Source organism: Macaca mulatta, chromosome 4, assembly GCF_049350105.2.
Source record: "Macaca mulatta isolate MMU2019108-1 chromosome 4, T2T-MMU8v2.0, whole genome shotgun sequence".
Lineage (NCBI taxonomy): Eukaryota > Metazoa > Chordata > Mammalia > Primates > Cercopithecidae > Macaca > Macaca mulatta.
Genome location: NC_133409.1, coordinates 65,752,617 through 65,777,904, shown reverse-complemented (window position 1 = coordinate 65,777,904; position 25,288 = coordinate 65,752,617). Strand labels below are relative to the sequence as shown.

Genomic DNA, 25,288 nt, shown 5'->3' with positions numbered 1-25,288 from the left:
AAATCTGCGGATGTTCAAGTCCTCAATACAAAATGGCAAAGAGTTTGCATGTAACTAACATACAGTCTCCTATATACTTTAAATCATCTTGAGATTATTTACATATACCTAATACAATGGAAATGCTATATAAATAATTTTTATACTGTATTTTAAAATTTATTTTTTTAATTGTTGTATTTTTTTGTTATATTTTCTGAATATTTTTCATCTGCAGTTGGTTGAATCCATGGAAGAAACAGGTGGATACAGAGGGCTAACTGTACAGCTGCAAGAGACAGAGTAGGTGGTGGGAGCTACTGGCAAGAAAAAAAATGAATGAGTCCCTAGGGCTAGCATCAAGCAAGGAGATAATGAGCTACACATGATAAATAGCTCCGGGACTGAACAGTCAGGAAGCAGTTGCTTACACTGCAGTGTTGACTTCTGAAACAAGAAAACAACAAATGTTTTACAAGTCTATCATATTGTAATAAAAGTATGTATAACTAACACTATATGGCTGAAGGCATGAATTGATAAATAAAACAAGTATACTGTAGTATAGGTGAATATTAATTATCAGGCCTTTACAATTTACACAAGTTAATTGAAAGTAGAAAGAAAAATTACACAACTACAGTTCAACAGTTACAAAAATCAGTTTTATAACACAGTCTTCTGGGTTCATGTTGTTAGATTTCCATTACAGTAACTATTAATAAGAAAATTATTTCTGGGGGTATATCTAGGAGAGGATATACTGACTTTAAAACTTCATCGCAAATAATTTATTGGTCCATGAAGCATTTAACTTTACATCAGGAAGTACTGCATGCATACCCGAAGTAAGTTATTCAGAATGAAATTATGTTCCAAATAAACAGTGAATTTGGTCTGAAATTAAAGTTATAGAATGCCATTTTAGGTGACGATATAACAAAGACCATCCTTTCTATTTTTAAAAACAAAATGATGTATGGAATACTATGAAGAGACTTAGAAAAAAAATAACTTATACTTACAGTCCATAGGAAGAGTTGACTGCCAGGCTGGTTATTTGTTGTGGTGGTTCTCCACCCACCCAAACCAACTGAATAACCAGTTCTGTCTGATAACCTGGAGACTGTTTCAGTGGTGAGTTTTTAACTCTAAAATAAAAGAAAACATGTTATCTTTCAACCCATTTTCAACTATTGTCCTATATAATTATAAACATCTTTTTATATGAAACGATACTAGATATTTAAATATACAAAAATCAGAATCCTGTTATCTAGAAGCATTTAATCTATGCTTGGAGGGACTAAGTATGTAATTAACAAAAATAATATGCAAACTCTGCATATAAAGTGGGGGAGGACAGTAGGGGTGAAGGAAAAGAAAAGAAGTGAGGAGGAAGAAGAGGGCTTGGAAAGAAGGCAGGAAGGGCTGGGGAGAAAGATGAAGAGAAGCGGCAGCCCAAGGATTAAGAAGAGAAAAAAAAATCAAGTTAGAAAAAATGTAAGTTAGAAAAGCAGTTTTGAAAACAGCTGGGCGCAGTGGCTCACACCTGTAATCCCAACACTTTGGGAAGCCTAGAAGGGCAGATCACCTGAGGTCAGGAGTTTAAGACCATCCTGGCCAACATGGTGAGACTCTGTCTCTACTAAAAATACAAAAATTAGCCTGGCGTGGTGGCGTGCGCCTGTAGTCCCAGCTACTCTGGAGGCTGAGGCAGGAGAATCACTTGAACCCAGGAGGCGGAAGTTGCAGTGAGCTGAGATCGTGCCATGGCACTCCAGCCTGAGCAACAAGAGCAAAACTCTTGTCTCAAAAAACAAAACAAAACAAAAACACAAAACTTAAAAACATGATGTAACAAAATGAAAATTGTCCAAAAACAAGTTAAAAAATGAGTTAAAACAAATATGAGCAATTTATCTGTGTGTGTGCCTACTTTCACCATAAATCTACCTTGACTTTGAGGTGACAGTATTTTTGATCACAGAGACTCTTTTTAAATAATTACTGAATAATGCTACAAAAAATGCTCTTGCAGAATATTCGCAGACAGAAAACCCAAGTTCAAGGATTGGTAAGTGTTAAGTTTGGCTACAGTGGTAGGAGTGTGTAGTAAAAATGAGAAGATAGCAATACAGGCCAGGGCCAGACTTTAGAGGGTCTTCAAGTCCTGTCCACAAAGGTTTGATGTTGGTAGAAAGAACTCTCAGCAAGCTGGACTTTGAGTACTGATTCTGTTACTCACCAGCTGTCTTTTCACCTAGAAAGCGGGACTATTACTACCTAGTCACAATATGAGGAAACTCTGAACGCCTATGAAAAGTGCTTTGTAGATGGTCACATTAGACAAAGGTAATATATTTTCGTTATTAAAGAATTAAAAGACAGGCCAGGTGCAGTGAGTGGCTCACACCTATAATCAGAGCACTTTGGGAGGCTGAGGTGGGCGGATCACTTAAAGTCAAGAGTTTGAGACCAGCCTGGCCAACATGGCAAAACCCCATCTCTACTAAAAATACAAAAATTACCCAGGTGTGGTGGCGAGTGCCTGCAGTCCTAGCTACTCAGAAGGCTGAGGCAGAAGAATCGCCTGAACCTGGGAGGCGGAGGTTGCAGTGGGCTGAGATCACACCACTGTACTCCAGCCTGGGCAACAGAGCGAGATCTCCGTCTCAAAAAAAAAGAAAAAAGAAAAAGAAAAAGAAAGAATTAAAAGCCAATGAAGGTTGATAAGAAATATTTGGGGAAGATTAATTTGGTGAATATAGGTAAGATGAAGTAGAATAGGGATACCAATTGGGAAGTTCCTGTGATTCTGATGTGAAACAAGAAAAAGGCAGATTGAAACACATTAATGGAGTAAGAATAAACTAGGCTTTACATTTCAGGAAGGCAGAAACCTTGCAGCTAGTAATACTTATAACACTGGCACAAAGGAGGTACTCAATATTTACTGAATGAATGAATGAGTTGGAGGTTGAGTAGAGGTAGGGTAGAGGAAGAAAAGAAGACACAGAGAATCTACAATCAGACAGAAGGGAGGGAGGGAGGAATAAAGAGGTAGTTTTAGAAGACTATGGGGTTAAGTTTGAGATGATGGTAGAGAACTACTAGTGAAACTAATCAGCAGGTAGTCAAATCTATTCCCAAACCTCATGAATAGTTAAGTCCATGCTGAACTACACTTGTCATTAGGATTTTAGAAATGAAGAGTTAAAGAGGGGCTTAAAAGAGTCTGAGAGCTTCTGAAACAATACCTGCTATACTTGTTCCAGAAAACTTCAACTGTACTTGAAAGACACATTTTTTAAAAACGTGAACAATTTTATTTTTGTGTGACTGCTTTTATTGTAAAAAAACTCTACTAGGACTTTACGTTAAAAACATTTTTGATTGCACAAACTCTTTGCCTAGTAATTCCTACAGCAAAACACATGCAAAGCCTGGTTACTTCAGCAATTCTTAAGGCTTCTGCCTTGAAATGACAGTGTGTGAAAGCAGGAAGACTACTCAATGTTGAATTTCCTGCCACCAAACTCAGAGGTAAGAACCCTTCTGAATCATTCAGTTGGTATTTCTAATGAGGAAGACCATGGCACCTGATGTTTTGATGACATACATGCTAGGAAACAGCAAAAGTTGTTCAGACTTCAGGGTAAATGTGAATCACTCAGGGCACTGCTTACACGAATTGAGCTATAGTTCACTTCTGGCTGGTCAAGGTTTGCAAGGCAATGCATTCAGAACTGTAAACTGGCTGAGGCAAAATTTCTAAATTATTCTCAGGGAAATACCCACTAATCAGCTATAGCTCTCCATCTCAAGTGACAGAATAACAACTGAGGCATTTCATTTCTTCCCAGAGTCAGCCTTAACACAGGAGTAGACTGAAGGGTCTGAGTGGTCTATCTTCTCTTTCTACGAATTAGGTATAGAAGGTAAGGGTCAAGGAAGTGTCCTCCCTCCCTCTGGCATATTAAATGTGCATAACAAATTCTCAAGAGCAGAACCAGGCATCCCAGGGATAATTCTAGAAGTGCATATATGGGCACATTGAAGATTTAAGTGACTAGGACACACAGAACTCATAGAATTCTTACTTTAATTAGTATAAGGAAACAAAAAATGTTCTTAAGTAGAAATAAAAAGGCAGCCAAACATGATGCAAAATGGTAAAGGATGAAAAACCTAAGCCAAGAAATGAAAGCAGGTAAGTTACATTTTAAAAATATGAAATGGGAAGACGGTACTATGTTTTATTCTAAATGGTTATGTTATCATTTTAATGTTTTTAATATATTCAAGTTAATTTGTTTGCTTTTTAAGGAAAAAGTTTTATAAAAAGCTGCATAATTTGTACAAATGTATTTTAAATGTTAAAGTGATGGTAGAGGCTCACAGTTTCAAAATGATGGTTTGAGCAAGTACCTTGCAAAGGGACAATAAAAACGCTTCAAAAACATAAAATTTAATTGCTAAAAGAAACAAGTCAAACAGTTGCCTTTTCTTTTTTACCTTTCTTTTTTTTAAGAGGCAGAATCTCACTCTGTCACCCTGGCTTGAGTGCAGTGGCATGATCATAGCTCACTGTGGCCTTGAACTCCTGGGCTCAGGCAATCCTCCCACCTCAGCCTACAGGTGATGGCGCCATGATGGCTAATTTTTAAAAAACTTTGTTGTAGAGATAGTGTCTTACTATGTTATCCAGACTGGTCTTGAACTCCTGGTCTCAATGAATCCCCCTCCTTGGTCTTAAACAGCTGCTTTTAAAATGTTTCTTCAAATAAACCAATTTTGTACAAAGGCATTTTGTATAAAAAAAGCCTCAATATTAATTATATTTTAACATCAATTTTTGTTATACTTCTCACTTTAAGAAACTGGCCTTCAGGACCGTGGACTAAAACAATGTGAAATTAATACATACCCACATTTATTTGAAGACAATTAAAAGAAAAAAATGAGGTATAACTTGTTTGTGATTTTTAAAAAATCACTTATACAGATTTTAGACAAAAATGTCCAAAACTTGTACTTTGTATCTTTCACTAGCTTATACAATATTCTACTAAAAGACTAATTTTCCCTCTCATGACTCTGTCTCCAAAAATTGGTCCTTTAGTAATGTAATACTAGAGAATTACTACTACCAATGAATTAATTTTAAGATAACGGCTGAAGAAAAGGAAATAGTTATCATGCAATCCCTACATTTAAAATCTTCCCACGCGTTCCTGTTCTTGAGTTTTCTCTAAAATCCAGAAAAAGGATCAAAATAACCGTAACTGTATCAATAGAGCCATTATTTTATGATTTTTCTAGTATGATTTGTTTATATTTCTAATTTTAAAAATCAATATTTAAAATTTTAAGTAATGTTGTAATTTAAACGTATAACTTGATGTAACAATATATAACATTATCTATTAAAGTTAGTAATGATTTGTATTCGTGTGACCAGCAAAACCGCCCCCTACCGCCGCCAAAAACAAAAATCAGGCACATGTGCACACATGCACACACACACACACACATATACACACACACACTCAAATTATCAGGACCGCTTCTCCACATCTTGTGTATCTTCTTGAGTGTCAGCGGAACTCCTGGGCTTCTCTCTACCCTCCTTCTAACTGTATCCCAGGAATGGTAGAGTCCCTATGTAGCTGGTAAATATGGAAATAATTAATGAAGCCCTCTCATTTCCCCCTCAATCTGTGTTCATTTGGGAGCAAGTCTGCCCAGGGGGTGCATTTTCTTTTCTGCTCCTGCAAAAGCAGTGTTCTTAATACTGCCATGGCGGGGAGGATAAGGCTATCTTTGTATACAGGTCAGTCGGTACCAGGAAAACTACCTGGCTCTTGTGCTAGTTGGCATCTTTTACCTTTATCAATAATTAAGGTGATATTTTTAGTCACCATCTGAAATTATTTTATTTCTTAATGTGTTAAGAATACAGATGGGGGCCAGACACAGTGGCTAACATCTATAATCCCAGCACTTTGGGAGGCCGAGGCAGGCAGATTACCTCCAAGGCTGAGGCAGGCAGATTACACTTTGGGAGGCCGAGGCAGGCAGCCTGGGTAACATGCTGAAACCCCATCTCTACAAAAAAAACACAAACTTAGTTGGGCATGGTGGTGTGTGCTTGTAGTCCCAGCTACATGGGAGGCTGAGTTGGGAGGACCGATTGAGCCCAGGAGGTCGTGGCTGAAGTGAGCTGTGATCACGCTACTGTACTCCAGCGTGGGCAACAGAGTGACACCCTGTCTCTTAAAAAAAAAAAAAAAAAAAAGATGAATCCAGATAGGTAAAGAGAAGTATAATTACTGAGCTCCTTCGTAGACTCTAATAAGCAATTACAGGTGACAGGACTCTGGCTGAATCTCCTATGTGTGTCTTTAAAGTCTGAACTGCTTCAAAGTTCCATCCATTTCACAAAACATACTGACAGGGCAGTTTACCTCTATCTGATAACAAATGCTACTTCCAAAAAGAACTGTCCCTTAAAACATTAACAGTCTCAAGATAAAATGAATTTATAAAGTTTTATTATACATGAGGTTAGTTGTTATAAAGTTTTATTTGTGCACAAAAAACCAAAATAGAAGAAAAATTATTAAAGTAACTCAAAACAATGTAATTGCCTTATACATCACTTGTCATATGCTCAAAGGTCTAAAGGCAGCTGTCATGTTATATTTTACTATTCATCTAGTGTTTTAATATTAGTGGTAATTTCAATACTGCAATTTTGGACTTACTTTTGTTAACAGATAAATAATATTAAATGGAATAATTCCAGGCTAATCAAATTATAGGAGAAGAGTGATTTGGGTAAGAGATTTAAAGTTGTTTATTTACATTATATAGTAATGTAAAAACTCAATGAAAAATAAAAGAGTTTTAATGACTGTTTTTAAAAAACAATCCCCCACCCCCCCGCTTTTTTTTTTTAGCTCTCGTCACTGGGTGGTCTACTGTAACAATACAGTGCTTATTAAAAATAATGTTACAAACATTTCTAAAGATCACATTTTGGTCTGTTATCCTGTGAGGGCAAGAAGTATTTAAAGCAAGTCTAGAACATCTTGACAGAAATTAAGGATGGTCACAAAAGTTCTGAGGTGGTGTTAAGAAGACACAAACACCAACAAAGAAGCTCCCTCTAGAAAACTGTGAAAAAATCGTGTTAAGTTGATAAAATTCAGTAAGTTAAAACAAATTGCCTATAAAAAATACCTAGAGTTCCACAATAATATTCAAAAGGAAAAAAAAAATCATCAAATCACAGTCATTAGTTATTTTAGGATTCAGAACAAACTGTTAAGATGTTATTGTGGTATATCCTAGGATTGGCAAAGTGTATCCATACACAAAAGATAACACTTAATGCCAACAACAGAAAGGACTCTCCTCACATAAATCATTAATGGATTAGCTAATGAGCCTCTCTGGCTGCTGGGACTAACCATCAGCTTAAAACGAATTCCTATATGAAGTGACATTCTATTAAATAATTACAAAAGATTAATAGTGTGCCATGACATTCCAGCACAAGTATGAAAAGTCCTCCCAAACAAGAAAGATGGCCATAGCATAATCTCAGGTCCACGAACAATAAAGAAAACTCATAATTGCAGAACTAAGTCACTATTACCTTTAAAATGGATTTGGGTACTACTGAACTCTGCATTTTGGTTTGCTGGTTTTCACAGTTGCTGCTGGTTGCTGCCTTAACTATTATCCTTGCTCCTTCAGACAGTAAAAAAACTAGAAAAAAGGCCTTTCTAAGAACAGAGGACAAAGACTTGACTCACCTATTATGCCTGCCTTTAACTTTAACCTAGAAAGCCAAGGTAAGAGGTCTTGTCACTCTGGTCCAAACAGTACTGCTTCTCCTGTCAGTAGTACTTCCTCTGACCTATCTTGTCATGAGAAAGCAGTGCATTGATGGTGTTTTTTCTTCAGGTAGGAAAAGAATTTAATGTTTTATAGTGCTGGATCTCTGGCCACAAGCCTAAGAACACTTGGAGGCCTAAGAAATTATGAAGTACAAATTAAATAAATTATTCTAATTCTGTTGAAGATAACGTATATTTAGATGTAATTGTTATTTTGTTAAAATGTCACTTCAGTAGTTGAAAACACTGCTTCAGAAGTATAGAAATGTTGCCAAAAAATGCCCCAAAGACAAATTGTACTATGTATGTTATAAAAATTAAATTTAACAAAGGGCTTGGAAAAAAACATTAAAATCAGAAACAAGGGCATTAACGGAACATTTACAATTTTAAGTGTAAAGTAGTACTGAAGAAGTAATAGAGGGGAAAAGTGTAGAATTCTGTATTCTCAAGTCTCATTCTAGTTAAACATGTGCTAGAACTACAGTTATAAGTGTGTATATTTTAGTACATGTATGAGACAGAGAGGGAGGAGAGAAAGAAAAACTTGATACCTTTCTGAGAAATGTAGCTGCTTAACCTCAATGGGTATATACTGTTTGGATCAGAGGTTCTTATCCTTGGCACTACTGATGTTTGGAGCTGGGTAATTCTTTGTTGTGTGCACTGCCTTGTCCATTGTAGAATATTTAACATCATCCCTCACCTCTACCCACTAAACGTCAATAGCATCTCCCTTCCTCCTGTTGTGTCTACTAAAAATGTCTCCAAATGTCCCCTAGGGAGCAAAATCATACACAAATGAGAGCCACTGGCTTAGAATACATAACCTTAAATTTTCGTAAACATATAAATAATTTTCTAAAAATCTGTAGTTTTAAAATGACTGCAATATAAAAAAATCTATCCATTTTATCTTTGGTGTGAGTGCATTATTCATTACACAGACATTCTTCCCAGCAATTATTCAACTATCCACCAGTAGAAGAGACTCAAGTAGATTAAAGTAAAACAGTGCAAAGCCTGGTCCTTTTAATAAATGCAAATTATTTCTCTTACTTACCACCCTCTCTACCTTGAACCTAGTACACTCTGGCTTTTGTCCTCCACCAATCTACTGAATCTCTCTGAGTGCTACCTGAACCACCTTTCCGTCATTATCCTAATTGAATTCTTCGTAAATACACTATTAATCACATAGTCTTCGTGTAAGTTTTCAATGATTTTAATTCCTTACTCATTGTTTTATTTCTCTGCCTATATCATTTAAACATTTTAACCACTCAGTAACAAAAATTGGACAGAAAAAATAAAACTTTATCCAATTTATCCCTGTATAAAGTAAGATGTATTTAAATTTAGGATGCAACAATAAAAGGTTTTAAAAAAGATACAGTGGTGCTAGTGAAGATTCAGAAAAAGGTAAGACAATGATTAGAAAACAACTGAGTCTTTAAAGACTTAAAAAAACAATTTTCAGTCATAGAAAGCAGTCAGAACATAAATCCAAGCTACATATAAATCAAGACTAAAAACACTGATGGGTTTAGAAGACTGAGTGATAAATAGAAGTTAGATCCTTGCTGCTTTACGAGACTGTTTGGAGATTAAACGTTAATAATTTAAGGATGCAATCATATTCCTCTTGATGTCATAGAAAAATGAGTTGGACTAACCATAGCAAAACACAGGAAGAACTATTCTTATGCCATTTTGCTCCATCAAAAGAAAATGTTACCATAGCTCTACTAATGCTTACAATTTATATAAATTAAAAGATAATATCCAAAACTCCTCTGTAGTTTTTTATAACTCACTTTAAACAAGGTACATTATCACGAAGCCCATCAGATGAACTGCTACTGGTAGACGGATGAGATTGAGGAGGAATGGGCTGAGGGTTGGACCCTCCCACGGGTGTTGGCAAAGGTGGGGGCTGCTCACCCTCTGGAGTTTCCACATCATTTATCTCATACAATAATCGAACTTCGAGCATCTGTTGTAAAAGTAAGGTAGTTTACTTACTCCTAATAATTATTGCTCTTTTTATTACAATTTATATGCACACACATAAACTTCAGTGGCAAGAAGATTTTTAAAGGCAAAAATTTAGCAAGATTTCAAAAAGTAAGGATTTAGCAAGAAAGAAAATGTTCTTGACTCGGAGTACACACACAAACGTGCATTATGATTTTAGAATTTATGATACTTGTGTTAATATCAAATTAGAGTATACTCATATTCGTATTAGCTTTCCTTAAAGGAAACATACACTATACTTAAGGATTTAAATAATCAGTGAAAATATATGCAATAATGCTATTTTTTACAAAAGAGAGATAATAATGTAAATACTAAGGTGTTTTCAAAAGTTCTGTACAAAACTGACTGCAAAAAGTCTTCCAAATCGGCCAGGCGCGGTGGCTCAAGCCTGTAATCCCAGCACTTTGGGAGGCCGAGACGGGCGGATCACGAGGTCAGGAGATCGAGACCATCCTGGCTAACAGGGTGAAACCCTGTCTCTACTAAAAATACAAAAAAACTAGCCGGGTGAGGTGGTGGGCGCCTGTAGTCCCAGCTACTCGGGAGGCTGAGGCAGGAGAATGGCATGAACCCGGGAGGCGGAGGTTGCAGTGAGCTGAGATCGCGCCACTGCACTCCAGTCTGGGCGACAGAGCGAGACTCTGTCTCAAAAAAAAAAAAAAAAAAAGTCTTCCAAATCATCTACAAATTAAAAAATGTCAGACACTTGACCATGAAAATAACTAAGACATTATTACCGGAATGACTTCTGTGATTACTTCCTGCTTGCTGAATCTATAAATAATGACATGAGCTGAAACTCCAGCTATGCACAGCATTCTACTTTCTGGACACCAGGAGATGATCTGAATGGCATATGGATCTTCATCTACAATGTCTGTGTTTGGCCTGTCATCTTTATTTCTTGACTTTTCAAATACTTTAGATGTCTTTAGTTTATATAATACTTGTAGGGTTACTGGAAAAAAGATAATATATGTTAAACATTTTAACACAAAAAGATCAAACATAAGGTAACATTTAATCACTCATACTATGTATGGAAAATGGTCTGTATTTATCTACACCATATTTTCATTTCCCAATCTACGTTAGTCTATTTTACATTTAGATAATATATTCTTTGTACTCATTGACCAAACAAGGGTATGCTCATTGTATTCATGAAGAAAAATCTATTATCACAATGGATTTTAGGTAACCTTAAAAAAATGAGTAATAAAAACATTTTGGAAAAACAGTGTGTAAATACTTGAAAATAATAAACAATATGGTTTGCTTCCTAAAATGATTTTCTATATATATTCTCTAAAAAAGATACAGTACCAATATAATTAAACATTCCTACATGAGGAAACACAACATATCCTGAGTTAACTGGATTCCACCTGAAGGCTTGCCATGTGTGTTTTGCAAACATTAATCATTAAAGGCATTATTTCCTTTTTTGCTACTATGTAACCACCAGATTTATTTCACAAACACAACATGAACCCTGGTGATACAAGTATAGAGTCAGGCATTAAAAGTGTTCCAGAAATTTCTGTTGATTTGGAACACATTCCCACTTCCCCTAACTCTGACTTAGGAAGAGAGTTTGAAGAAATTTTGAAAAAAGAAAAAAAAATTGAATACTTGTGTTGCACATTATTCTTGATTTACTAAGACTATCTTTATTAAAAATTTTAAACTCATGTATTTAATAAATCAAGCATTAAATTTATAACCTCTAAATTTCAAATTATTGGTTATGCAATTATTATAAAACAGGATGTATAAAAGCAGTGATTGTGTAACATGTAACAAATAATGAATATTAAAAATACTTACTTGCAGAAGCATCCCAGAATTTAACTGAACCATCAGCATGCCTAAGAAAAGCAATGTTAAGAATGTGATGAATAAAATTAGTTTTTCCTTCTTTAAATGGATACTGCTATTAAAAAGTCACCAAAATGAGTAAAAAGGTAAAAAAAAAAAAAAAAAAAAAAATCTGGGTAAACTGGCAGGTTCTTAAGAATAACTTATTTCTTACTATATTACAACATAAAGGAAAACTCTACCTGCCCAATAAGTTAAATTTCATGCAGTCTTAATTATATTTAGCTATTAAAGATTTACTTGGTGAAGACAGACTTTTACTTACCCTGTAATAATTATTTCTGGGTAACTTTGAGCACCCAAGCCCCAATTACCTCCATTGATTGGCCATTCCTATAAAAAAAGATCACTGTATAAAGCAACTTGCAAGCATACTATATACCTTCATACGTGTGTGTGTGTGTGCAGGTGTGTATAAATAATCCAGTGAAAAACATATTTTGCTCACAAAAATAATTTTTAATATATTTTTTATAGAAAAGGTATCAATGTTATCAAATACTACAAGGTGATAAATATAGAATAAATACGAAATATAACACTACATACTGAAGCTCATGTTCAATACCTTTTTGCTGTAACCTTGACGTTTCTGTCTAGCTCCAACAGAATAAAGTGCAGGAATAAGGTCCACAGGACAATCAGCAAAATATTCGCAACATGTAACAGGGGACTCATGTATACTCAAAGGGTAGGGATTTTCAAATATAGGATATCTTTAACAACAGGAAAAAGAAAAGTATTTATTAATTTAATGAATTATACCATATGATTAATACAACAATAAAAACTTTTAAAAATGTACATACTATCAGAGATTAAATTGATTTAATTTTTGTAAATATATTTAAAAATGGAAGTCTTTTATAATGAAAGTTGCTCAATTAGAATAGTAAACAAAGACTCTAGTTGCAACTACATACCATATGCCATACACTACACTAAGTGCTTTAAATATCTATATCTCATTTACTTCTCGCAACAGACTTATGATGTAGGCATTTTACTGAAGAACAAAGGCTTACAGAGAATAATGTGTCAAAGGCATGCCTGCTAGCAAATGGTGGAATAACACATACCTCATCCTTATGTCAGCAGAGCTAACAAATTTTCAATTATTTTTCTCTCCATAAATATGATACCTAGTCCAATATTTAATTCAGAATATTTTGTTTTGTTAATAATCTATATTAAAATTCTACCTTAAATGTTTTCTAGAGATGAAGTTTTTTTATTAAATGAAGCAAAATATGCTTTTGAAAATCATGAAGGTAAAGTAGAATCCTATCTAAATATAAAATGATGTTTCTTTTCTCATTTAAAGTCCTTAGAATGAGAATAGTCTGGAAAACCAGCAACTGGCTAAAAAATTTAAAAAGGGCAAAGTGGTTAATTTGCAGAAATCAGATCAGTCTACTACTGACAATTTTTTAAAACAGAAGAGAGAAATTTCCAAAAAGTCCTTTATAGACTGCAAAATGAACCCAACTATCACCACTCCCACCTCCAGGACCAAACACAAACAACATGCATTCATAAAAGGACAAAATGGCAAGCAACTTTCTTCTCTTTATAACACAGATTATTTCCTTAGCTCAGTGATTCCATTATTACCATACATTTAACTGATACTTTTGCTAAATAAAATGCCTAGTCACAGGTTACTTGCATAGTATTTTCTTTGACTTAAATGTATCTCAGTACAGACCACATGTGAAAAGTCTCAATTATTTGAAAAACTTGCCTAAGGGAAAAAAATAAAAGAAAATCATATTAAGAATAAGTTATTCTAGGACTATTATATAGAAATAATATTTTCAAATTATCTTGTTATTTTGAAAAGACCCCTCACAATTGATTAGTACAAGTAGCAGGTACAAAACTAAAGTAAATTTAGAACTGCCTAAACATCAGGTAAATGATACTGTTCACCTACTTCAGGGTCGTCCAACCTCAGTACTATTCACATTTTGGACCAGATAATGTTTTACTGTGGGGAACTGTCCTTTGCACTGTGGATATTTTGCAGTATCTCTGTCTTCTACCCACTAGATGCCAGTAGCAACACCCTCGAACACACTGAAAAGGTTTCCACAGACATCACCATGTATTCTCTGAGCGGGAGGAGGGCAGGGCCGGGGGCGGGGGATGCAAATATCACCCATGATTGAGAAACACTGAAATACTGAATGGGTAAACTCAATTAAAACCATACTTAATGATTATTTCTCCACAGATAAAAAAATATATATAATGTGTTTCCATTCAAATAATTTGTAAGTAAACATTATCATCTACGATCCAAAAAGCAGAATATGGCAAATACCATGAAAAGTTACAAAGAACCTATGGTAGGAAGTTACGGACCAGATATAATACATCTGGTAAACAGAGCATAGGAAAAGGCTGATAAGAAGGTTGACTCTGAAAGTTATGTAGATTTTTAATGGCAGTGAAACAACTAGCGGGTATTGGGAATTATACAGAAGACATGGAAATGTGATGTCTGTTGAACACATAGTTCTGTCTTCGTAAGGAATAAGACACTTGTGAGAAGACAGTGGGAGATCAGGTTGGAAAGAAACCCTGAATTCATAACGTTTGCAGTAGCAAGGTGTTTTTAAATCAAAAAACAATACTGAACCACGGTTTAAAGAGGACAGTACAAGATTGGAGCTGTGTGTAAAATCAATCTGGCAAAAGCATGCAAAAACATTGCAATTGAGAGTGAGTAGAGTGAGAGAGGTAGAAAGACTAAAATAGCTTATTTTGGAGGTAAATAGCGATGGGATTAATTTTCACAGGCTGATTTTGTGTGGCCCTAGGATATCTTAAGTGTCAGGTTGAATCACATGAAATTTCAGAAATACAACAAATTTTTACCTAAAAATGAAAATTTTATGAGATTCAACAAAATAGAGAAATTTGAGTAAGTACACATATGAGTTTGGAGCTCTCAAGAGGTCAAGGTTATGGATATAAATGTAGAGTTTTCAAAGAAATGAAATAGCTAATGCTATGATAAAAAGCGTCTTTTTTCAACCACATACTGATAGAATCGCTCACCAAATTTTATTTCTTACCCATTTTGTGCAAGGTCTATAAGTACTAAATCCTTTTCTAGAAGAACAACCACAGCATATGGTTCTTGAAAATCTGGAATTGGACAACAATGCATGAATTATAGTTTTTAAAATGCCAGTGGACAGCAAATTAGATAAATATTTCTTGCTTGATTTTATTTAGTTTCATTCTCTTGAGTATTTAACATTCTGATCCTATGATACTTCATGTATGTTATTTAAGACTAGTAAGTTTTATGAGATAATCTATTTAATGACCCTTTCAAAATTATTTTACTTTTGTAAAAATGAGTAAGATAGAAATTTCTATGGCATTGCAAATTTCAAAGCTGGACATGGACAACAAAACTAAAATGTAAATCTGAATACACATAAGAACAAATATCATTATTTAATCTCACAGGAACCCAAAAGAGTTCTACTATAATGCTATAATATCTTTCTTAGACGTTTCATATGTGCCTGTGAACTGTAAAATACATTACATCTTTACACCTCAATGACTTTCAACTGAAGTAAAAAAAAGGTCCAGATTTAAATTCTTCTTGAATTATATGCGCTAGCTGTGATGGTTAATTTTATGTGTCAACGTGTCTATAATATGGTGCCCCCAGCTGTTTAGTCAAATACCAGTCTAGATATTGCTGTGAAAAAAATATATATATATATTTATATATTTAGCTGTGATTAGCATTTAAATCAGTAGATTCTGAGTCAAGCAAATTATCCTCTGAACGAACAGGCCTCATCCAGTCAGATTAAGGTCTTAAAAGCACAAATTGAGGTTTCCTGAAAAAAAGGCAGTTGTGCCTCAAGATTGCAACATAGAAACCATGTCTGAAATTTCAATCTATAGATTTCAGACTCAAGACTGCAACATGAAAACTTTCCTGAATTTCCAGCCTGCTAGCCTGCTCTACAGGTTTCAGACTAGCCAGTCCCCACAATAGTGTGAGCCAATTTCTTAAAATCAATAAATCAATCAATCGATCAATCAATCAATCAATCAGTCTCTCGCCTATTAGTGTCTGCTTCTATGGAGAATCCTTACTAATGCATTACTATCTTAACAGAATTTTAAAATGTTTTTTAATATGAATAGCGTTTTTTTATTCTCCAAAACAGATTAAGTTTATTAAACAAACTTCTGAAATAAAATTTGTACATTATGAATGCAGTAGCTCTTCTCCAGAAGAATTAGCACAATAGGATGAGTAGTTTTATCTAAACAACATAGGTTTTTTTTTTTTTTTTTTTTTAATATCAGCTCTCTATAGAGAATGAGCTCTAAAGTTGCAAAGCTTACCATTTGGGTATGGTGTTTCACATAACGTTAGAAAATCCACAATTGAATAGTCCATTTCTAGCACAGCAGTGCTTTTCCCATGCATCACTGTTAAGCAAGGTCTTCTTCCTACAGTATCATATGACAAACCTCCTGATAAAATAATAAAAGGCTCCCTGGAAATAAAATACATATTAAGATTATTAATGGCATAGTAAAGGTAATTTTCTTGCTACATCGTAATTTTTCAATTTAGTGAAATAAGAAAATCTTAAATTCTAACATTTTTACACATCCTATAATTGAATTATCTCGTGGAATTTTTAATGGGATTAGGTAAGACTCAAGTGAATTACTAAAAATTAACCTACAATAAAAATAAACATTGACTACATTTAACTTTTATACCTCCCTAAAACTTTGTTTTATCTCCTAAGTAAAATTTTCATAAAATTCTCTCTGGGTTTCTGCTGATTAAAGTCTCTTAAATGTACTGCTTTGACTTCCAATCCTAACCAGGCCTTCTCAATAGAAGTTCCAACAGAGAATCTTAATACCTTGAGGCATCCATTGTATGTAATAGATTAAATTCTCAAGAACGCATCAAGAATTGTACTCAATACAAATCACTTTTGAGAGAACTGTGAAGTCACTCAAATCATTTCCTGTATGCCTTAATTTCTTCCAGAACCTTGGCTGATGCATTCTCAAACCATAGCTCCCATACACACATTCATCAGTTGCCAGCCTGATAACTGTAATTAGCCCAATAACTGTTATAACTAATTTTCCCATTCTCCTTATTAGTCATTATTAAACCTAAATTATTTCTCTAGACTCATTTTTAAAAACTATTAATATATGCTTTTTTTTTCATATATTATGGTCTGAGTGTATTTCCACGCATTTGACTTGTCTTTCCATTTATTGGTGAAGTTATTTATGGTACATTATACAGATGAATTAAATTTTCTGTATATTATTTTCTTACGTATCTCCATTTATGATTTCTTAGTTTTTAAATGCTTAATCTAAGGCCAGTGTATCTATCTTCCTCCTCACCCATTATTCATTATGTTACTTCCTTCTTTTCCATCTATAGAATTTTTAGTCTTCACATCTTCTATAAGCCGTATATAATAATATCTAATGGTTAAAAGTGCTAGTTCTGGAACTAAATCACCTGCATTTAAATCTTAGCTCTGGCTCAATTTCTGTATGATCTTAGGCACGTTGCTCACGCTATCTGTTCCTAGCTTCTACATGTATAAAATGGATATGTAGTGATAAGTATCTAATCTCAGATAATTCTTAAATTGGGCAGTGCCTGGCTCAGCACATCCTTAGTTTATATCATCAAATTGTCACTATCATCCATTGTGAAAATTTCCCTTCATGGTGTGTGGGAAAAACACCCATTAAAACCACTAAATTATATTCATTTTTATCTAAAACAAGAGTAAATCAGCTTCACTAAAATTTAATTACACTGGTAATCATATGGGTATGTAAATTATAAGTAAATATAAATATCAATGCAATATATGCGCTTGTGTACATAATACTTTTATAAAACTACACTCTTACATATCCTTCCTTGCTTTATTTTTTCCATAGCAATTATCACTACCCAAATTTATTTATTTTGCTGTTTTTCTCATTAAAACGTATGCTTCACGAGGGCAGTGGTTTTGTGTGTTTTGTTCATTGCTGTATCCACAACACTGCCTGGAACAGTACCTGCCATATAGTGGGTAGTAATTAAATATTGTTTCAAAGGAATGAATGAGTAGAAATGTGTGTTGCACCACTCATTTGCTACCTTACTATCGTTTATTTTTTAGCACTAATTGATTTGGGTAATGTTTCTCTAGCTAAATTGCAGTTAGGGAGCTTAAAATGCTATCCTAAATACAACCATATTCATACATTCAGTGTTTCAACCTCTCAGCATACTGTGATTATTATGACCACGCTCAGGAAAGTATATTTAATTTTCTTTCACTTTTTATCACATGTAACAAATAAACAGAATACATCTCCTCTCTTGTACACTTGAGATGCAACATACAACTGAATTAAAATAATCCAAGGACAGGGATGAAGGGATCGATGGGGAACTTATACGCGTTAAATTTTTAGAGTGCAAGACTTGAGCCAGGTATTCTAAATGTAATATTTCAAGAATGGCTGGTATGTGTACTTTCAAATATAACCTATTTTTAAAACTGTGTTATTAATGTCAGAACAATGAAGAGAGATTGTAGCATACATTACATAATAAAATGTCCACAAAGCACCCAGGGAGATCAACCTGGGTAGGTGACCAGTTTATACAATCTTCACACTATGGTAGCTAGGGAGATTTATCCTCAGAAGGCAAGTAAGTCTTTCTTCCGTGGCTTTGTAAGCTGCCTGTACTTATTTTCTAAACTTATATTTACAAAAAGAGAAACAGTGTGAAAGAAATGCCAAGTGACCTGTCACCAAGGTAATTTTCTTTTTCATAATAATAAACATTTGCCAAATCTATTTTACTTGTGCTATTTTATGTGCTGTCTCTTTAAAATTGTCTGATTGCCAGGCAAGAACCATCCAAACCGTGAACCTTCATAGGTTATATGTTTTTTCATGGTAATGCCTCACACTTGAAGAGTAAATATTAATAACCATCTTAAAAAAATTAGTCATAAATACAGTGATAAAATAAAGTTCAATATTTTAGCACTACATAGCAAAAGTTATGAAAATTCAAAGTTTTTGTAAGCATTTGGAATTTTATTAAAAGTTCTAGAGATTTAACTATTTCTAGGTAACATGAATTACAAAGGTGAAGAATATTTTATTTTCTTTTAAAATAAAAAGGTAAGCCTTATGATAAGAAGGTCTAGATAATAGTTTTTATTCTATTATTCTATTACTTTAAGTAGAATTTGGTAGAATCCCTTCTAATGATATTGGGTGTTAACCAAGACTCTTCTCACTTTGGAAGACAGCCAGGTTAGAAAGACATCAGTTTGGAAGCCTAACAGTTTGATTAGATTTTTTAAGAACCTAGACACTTGATGGAGTATACATGCTTTCTGCCAATGATTATCTTCCCAGGCCTGCCTTAACAATAGGTTCTGCTGAAGCTATGTTTCCATATGACGCCTTCTTCACTTAAAAGTGCCACTTCTATCCAAAAAGCCATTTGTATAACTAACTTGTTAAACTCAGTTCCATAATACTACATATTCATTCACTGAAGTATTTTTGAGCACCTGTGTTCCAGGGAATAAAGCAGTGCTCCTACGTCTAGTCTAGGCAGACAACACACTGTGATAGGTATTATAATACTATGAAGACCAACACAAGGCTCAGTGGTGGGCTGACTGTGAGGGCAGGGCCACAGGAGTGACAGTGAGATAGCACGATGAGAACAGACCCCAGAAGGGATGGCAACTGGGCCGGGACCTACATCAAAAAGAGCCAGCCATTCAAAGAACTGAGTTTGTGGAAGAAGGAGGTCCACTCTAGTCAGCAGGAATTGCCACCGCAAAGACCAGAGGTCAGAAACGAGCTGGGTGTACCTGAGGAACTAACAGGCCAGTGGGGCTGCAGGACAGTGAGCAAGCCAGGACATGATAATGGGTGAAAGGACTCCAAATCATGCAGACACATCCTGTTTACTCCATCAGGATCTCTAGAATCTGTCTCCTCCTTTTCATCTCCACAATTACTTTTGTGTGATAGCATTCAGTTGAGTTGTTCATTGACAGATGTACTTTCCCTCATTTTCTGTTTAGTCAGTTCCTGTTCCTCCTTCAAAACTCATTCCAATCATCATCTCCTCACAGAAACTTTTCCCAGCCCACTCACCCTGACAGAGTTGGGGGCCCCCTCCATGTTCCTAGCTACCTTCTGCATACCTCTACTCAGCATTACCACACTTCACCGTCACTGTTTATCTGCTTTCCCTCTGCATGTTTTAGCTCTACATCCCCAAAACTGCAGCTAGGTTCTTTGACAAGGTGTTTGTCAAAGAAATATTTAAAATACCACTAACCCTACAGCTGAGCTGATCACTGCCTCACCAGACTTAATGGATTGGAAATGCTGGAGCATGGGGCCCAGCATTTCAGATGCTTCCCATACATGGCCAGATTTGGGGAACACACCTACAGGAGGGTGAAATTTAATTGCTGTGCTATTTTAGTAATTGTTCTGCATAATTAGTACCTATATTATTCAATATCTCCATGTATTTAAAAAATTGGGATTTAAGCTCTAAATAGTCAATCTCATATGACATTGTCTACATTACTAATTGTCTGCATTACTGATTTAACCAAACCCTCAACAATTTTTTTCAAATGGATATGTACAATTCCATTTTAGAGGGAACACTTAATAACTATATATTTGGTAAGCAGAATTGTACCTTAGCTCTTGAGAGCTACCTGGTAACTAATACCTAAACTTTACCACTCTATTCCTAGTGCTTAGCAGAAAGTCCAGAGACATATGTATTACTGAATGAGTAAATAATTATTGACTTTATACGACCCTATATCAAATTCCTAAAATTCTTAACTCAAATTTCAAATATAAACTATTAATACCTAATTTGAAAAGTCTAATAGAAATTCACACTCTCCTATTTGGTATTATTTTTCACACAAAATAAAAATTAAAAGTTCAGATTTATTTTGCAGATTATATGTCAATTAAAATAGGCTCATATGCATAAACTGTTAAGACTAAAAACCAAACTTGTGAAGGACACTAAAAAAAATTAATAATTTTTTTCTACTAAGTTTTTAAATCTATCAAGTCAAAGTGAAATAATCCAAAATAAAATTTTCAAAAATCTCTTTAATAGAAGGGCTGGAAGGAAAAAAGAAATAAAATTGAAAATATCAGAAGATGAATTTGAAACACTTGCCTAAATACATGTTGTCTCAAACACTGCTTTCCAAACTGTGGTCAAGAAGTATTTAAATTTTTTTTTTTTTAATTTGTTGAAAAGCTATGCTTTTGTAAAACAAACACCAACTGTGAATGTGCATGTAAATGCTGCAACAATGTCAAGTGCAATTCAAGTTTCTATATTCAGTCTTGATTTCTGTACTTATCTTATCTCAGATAATTTAGCACACAGAAACTCTTTACAGCCATAATTTGAGCAACACTAGCCTAGCACACAAGTTGAGACTTCTAATACTACTACTCGACTTATTCTATCACTGTGGGTTTGTCAGCGGAACGTGAGGATGTTACAGAGGATCTCAACCCAAGCCTCATACCCCCTCAAACTCTGGATTCAATATGAAACCATGTAACTCTAGCTACATACAATGGGGATACAGGCATTGGGTAAATAACATTTATTCCAAATGGGAGAAATTTGCTAAAATTAAGGGGTTACAGGCCCCATGCAAATCCAAAATCCAAAAAGGCCATCATTAAACCTTAAATTTCCAAAATGATCTCCTTTGACTTCATGTCTCACATCCAGGTCACGCTGATGCAAGAGGTGGGTTCCAATGGTCTTGACAGCTCTGCCCCTGTGGCTCTGCAGGGTACAGACCCCTCATGGTTGCTTTCATGGGTTGGCATTGAGTGTCTGCAGCTTGTCCAGGCACATGGTGCAAGCTGTCAGTGGATCTACCATTCTGGGGTCTGGAGGATGGTGGCCCTCTTCTCACAGCTCTACTAGGTAGTGTTCCAGTGGGGACTCTGTGTGGGGGCTCTGATTCCATATTTCCCTCCACACTGCCCTAGTAGAGATTCTCCACAAGGCTTCCACCCCTGCAGCAAACTTTTGCATGGACATCCAGGCATTTCCAAACACCCTCTGAAATCTAGGTGAAGCTTCCCAAACCTCAATTCTTGACTTTTGAGTATATGCAGACCCAACACCACACGTAAGCTGCCAAGGCTTGGGGCTTGCACCCTCTGAAGCAATGGCCTGAGCTCTACGTTGGCCCCTTTTAGCCATGGCTGGGACACAGGGCACCAAGTCCAGAGACTGCACAAAGCAGCAAGACTCTGGACCTGGCCCTCAAAAACATTTTTTTCTCCTAGGCCTCTGGGACTGTGATGGAAGGGACTGCTGTGAAGGTTTCTGCCATGCCCCGGAGGCATTTACCCCATTGTCTTGTTGATTAACATTCAGCTCCTTGTTACTTATGCAAATTTCTGCAACAGGCTTGAATTTCTTCCCAGAAAATATGCTTTTCTTTTCTAGTGCATCATCAGGCTGCAAAGTTTCCGAACTTTTATGCTCTGCTTCCTCTTGAACACTTTGTCACTTAGAAATTTCTTCCACCAGATACCCCAAATAATTTCTCTCAAGTTCAAAGTTCCAAAGATTTCTAGGATAGGGGCAAAAAGCCACCAGTCTCTTTGCTAAAGCACAGTAAGACTCACCATAGATCCAGTTTCCAACAAGTGCCTCAGCTCCATCTGAGACCACCTCAGTCTGGACTTCATTGTCTGTATCATTATCAGTATTTTGGTCAAACCCATTCAGCAAGTCTCCAGGAAGTTCGAAACTTTCCCATATATTTCAGTCTTCTGAGTCCTTCAAGTATCTAGGAAGTTGCAAACTCTCCCACAATTCTGTCTTCTTCTGAGCCCTCCAAACTGTTCCAACTTCTGTGTGTTACCCAGTTCCATAGTCACTTCCACATTTTTGGATATCTTTTCAGCAGCGCCCCACTTCTGGTGCCAATTTACTGTATTAGTTAGTTCTTACGCTGCTAATAAAGACATATCTGAGACTAAGTAATTTACAAAGAAAAGAGGTTTAATTGATTCGCAGTTCAGCATGGCTGGGGAGGCCTCAGGGAACTTACCATCATGGTGGAAGGAGCAGCAAATATGTCCTTCTTCGCATGGCAGAGAGCTGAGCAAAGAGGGAAGCCTCTTATAAAACTATCAGATCTCGTGAGAACTTACTCACTATCAAAGAATAGCAGGGGGAAGCCACCCTCATGATTCAATTACCTCCCACCAGATCCCTCCCACTACACATGGGGATTAAGGGAACTACAACTCAAGATGAGATGCGGGTAAGGACACAGTCAAACTATACCAGTATTAAATTGACAAAATAAAACAAAAATCATCCTATACTGATCAGGTTATTTATGAAATTGGTATATTTTATACTCACTTCTTTAAAGTATACACAGATACTACTGAAAAGCAATATAGCAATTTGTCAAAAGCCATAGAAAACCTCTTTCCTTCAAAATTTCACCATGGGAAATTCATTACAATGAAATAATTCAACAAAAGAGTCTCACTACTGTATTATCTATGACATCAAAAAAGAAAGCATACTCACTCCTATATTTTTATTTACTATATAAAAAACCTGACTATAAAAATCAATATACATAATTGATACCTGTATCTCACCAAATACATGTTATACGCCAATATGCATTTTCCCTTGTGAATCCACCAATTTGTCTTTTTTTTTGTTTTTGAGACTCACTCTGTCACCGAGGCTGGAGTGCAATGGTGCCATCTTGGCTCACTGCAACCTCTGCCTCCAGGGTTCAAGCAATTCTCCTGCTTCAGCCTCCTGTGTAGCTGGGATTACAGGTACATGCCACCATGCCTGGCTAATTTCTACATTTTTAATAGAGATGGGGTTTCACCATACTGGCCAGGCTGGTCACGAACTCCTGACCTCGTGATCCACCCATCTAGGCCTCCCAAAATGCAGGGATTACAGGCATGAGGCACCATGCCTGGCCTTGTTTTTCTTTCTTTTAATGTCCCTAAATCCTGGTTTGTGTTTGAAATGATGCTAATAAGGTATTCTCACAAATTAATCCTTCCTACAATATATCTCCTGGCCTTCCTTCTGTTATCATTCTCATCAATCATTCTGTGGCCCCAAACTATCAAACCAAACTATCTTAGCCTCAGGGGGTATTACGCTGGCTTTCTTTTTGTATGAGTGTGTCTGTTCAGAATCTCCTAGTCCTCTTTTCTACTTGTTTGTTTTAGTGTGTTTCAAGATAAAATACCAGTGTTGGCAGTTTTGACTCTAAAGGGTTCGGAGCTGGCAGGAAACCATTCTGTAGGTGCTCACAGTAGGCATATAACAGTAGGCTTCGTTATATATGTAATATCAATTTAAATTCAACAGTGATGAATTAAAAAACAAATATAGGGAAGAGCTTAAAAATAAAGGGGTAAGGATTTTAGAACTTCAAATTGAGTCATGGATAAGCTCAATCTTGGGCATATACTCACACAGCTACTAAAAGAGGTGTTCTAATGTCAAAAGGCAGAGTTATCAATCTAGTAGATGTAATTTCCTGAATATGGGATTATAACACAAAGCTATAATAGTCACCTTTCCCCAGAAAAGTGATTAAAAATACAGCAGTAGCAGGTCTGAAGTCACAAGAACAAAAAGTAGTGTGGTAATCTCACCATGTGAGCTGGCTTGATTGCTCCCTGTATTTGACTACTTACTACAGGTAGAATTATCCATTAGTTTATTATACAGTGTAGGGAGAAGACATCAGAATTGTGCTAAGCAAATGTAAGTCAAAATGTTATTTTAGCACCGAGTGTGGTGGCTCACACCCTGTAATCCCAGCACTGTGGGAGGATGAGGCAGGCAGATCGATCATGAGGTCAGGAGATCAAGACCATCCCGGCTAACATGGTGAAACCCAGTTTCTACAAAAAATACAAAAAATTAGCTGGGCGAGGTGGGGGGCACCTGTAATCCTAGCTACTCGGGAGGCTGAGGCAGGAGAATGGCATGAACCCAGGAGACGGAGCTTGCAGTGAGCCGAGATCGTGCCACTGCACTCCAGCTTGGGCGACAGAGCGAGACTCCGTCTCAAAAAAAAAAAAAAAAAAAAAAAACAACAAAAAAAAGTTATTTTAAAAACAAGAAAGTGAATGGCAATTTATCATAGTTAGGTGAGAGATTTGGGGATTAAGAATGAGAGAAGATATTCTAGTTTTGAGAGAATAAAGATTATATAGACAAATCTGGGGTGGGTTGTAGAATGACTATTTCTGAAGACAATGATGAAATAAAACTCAACGATTTAAGGTTAACAACACTTTTTGACTGACATACC

The 25,288-nt window shown here is 35.6% G+C and overlaps 1 protein-coding gene across 3 annotated transcripts in view; it reads right to left on the bottom strand.

The window, feature by feature from the left end:
- The window catches only part of STXBP5 (syntaxin binding protein 5), a 193,493-nt gene that overhangs the window by 64,094 nt on the left and 104,111 nt on the right, over nt 1-25,288 (bottom strand). For all 3 annotated transcript variants that reach the window (XM_015137165.3, XM_015137166.3, XM_015137167.3), the window contains exons 10-17: nt 16,203-16,357; nt 14,897-14,969; nt 12,382-12,529; nt 12,079-12,146; nt 11,763-11,803; nt 10,670-10,890; nt 9,707-9,885; nt 1,005-1,130 (exon numbers count right to left, since the gene is read on the bottom strand). In XM_015137165.3, coding sequence (XP_014992651.1) covers nt 1,005-1,130; nt 9,707-9,885; nt 10,670-10,890; nt 11,763-11,803; nt 12,079-12,146; nt 12,382-12,529; nt 14,897-14,969; nt 16,203-16,357 — 1,011 coding nt within the window. The remainder of the gene's footprint in view (nt 1-1,004; nt 1,131-9,706; nt 9,886-10,669; nt 10,891-11,762; nt 11,804-12,078; nt 12,147-12,381; nt 12,530-14,896; nt 14,970-16,202; nt 16,358-25,288) is intronic.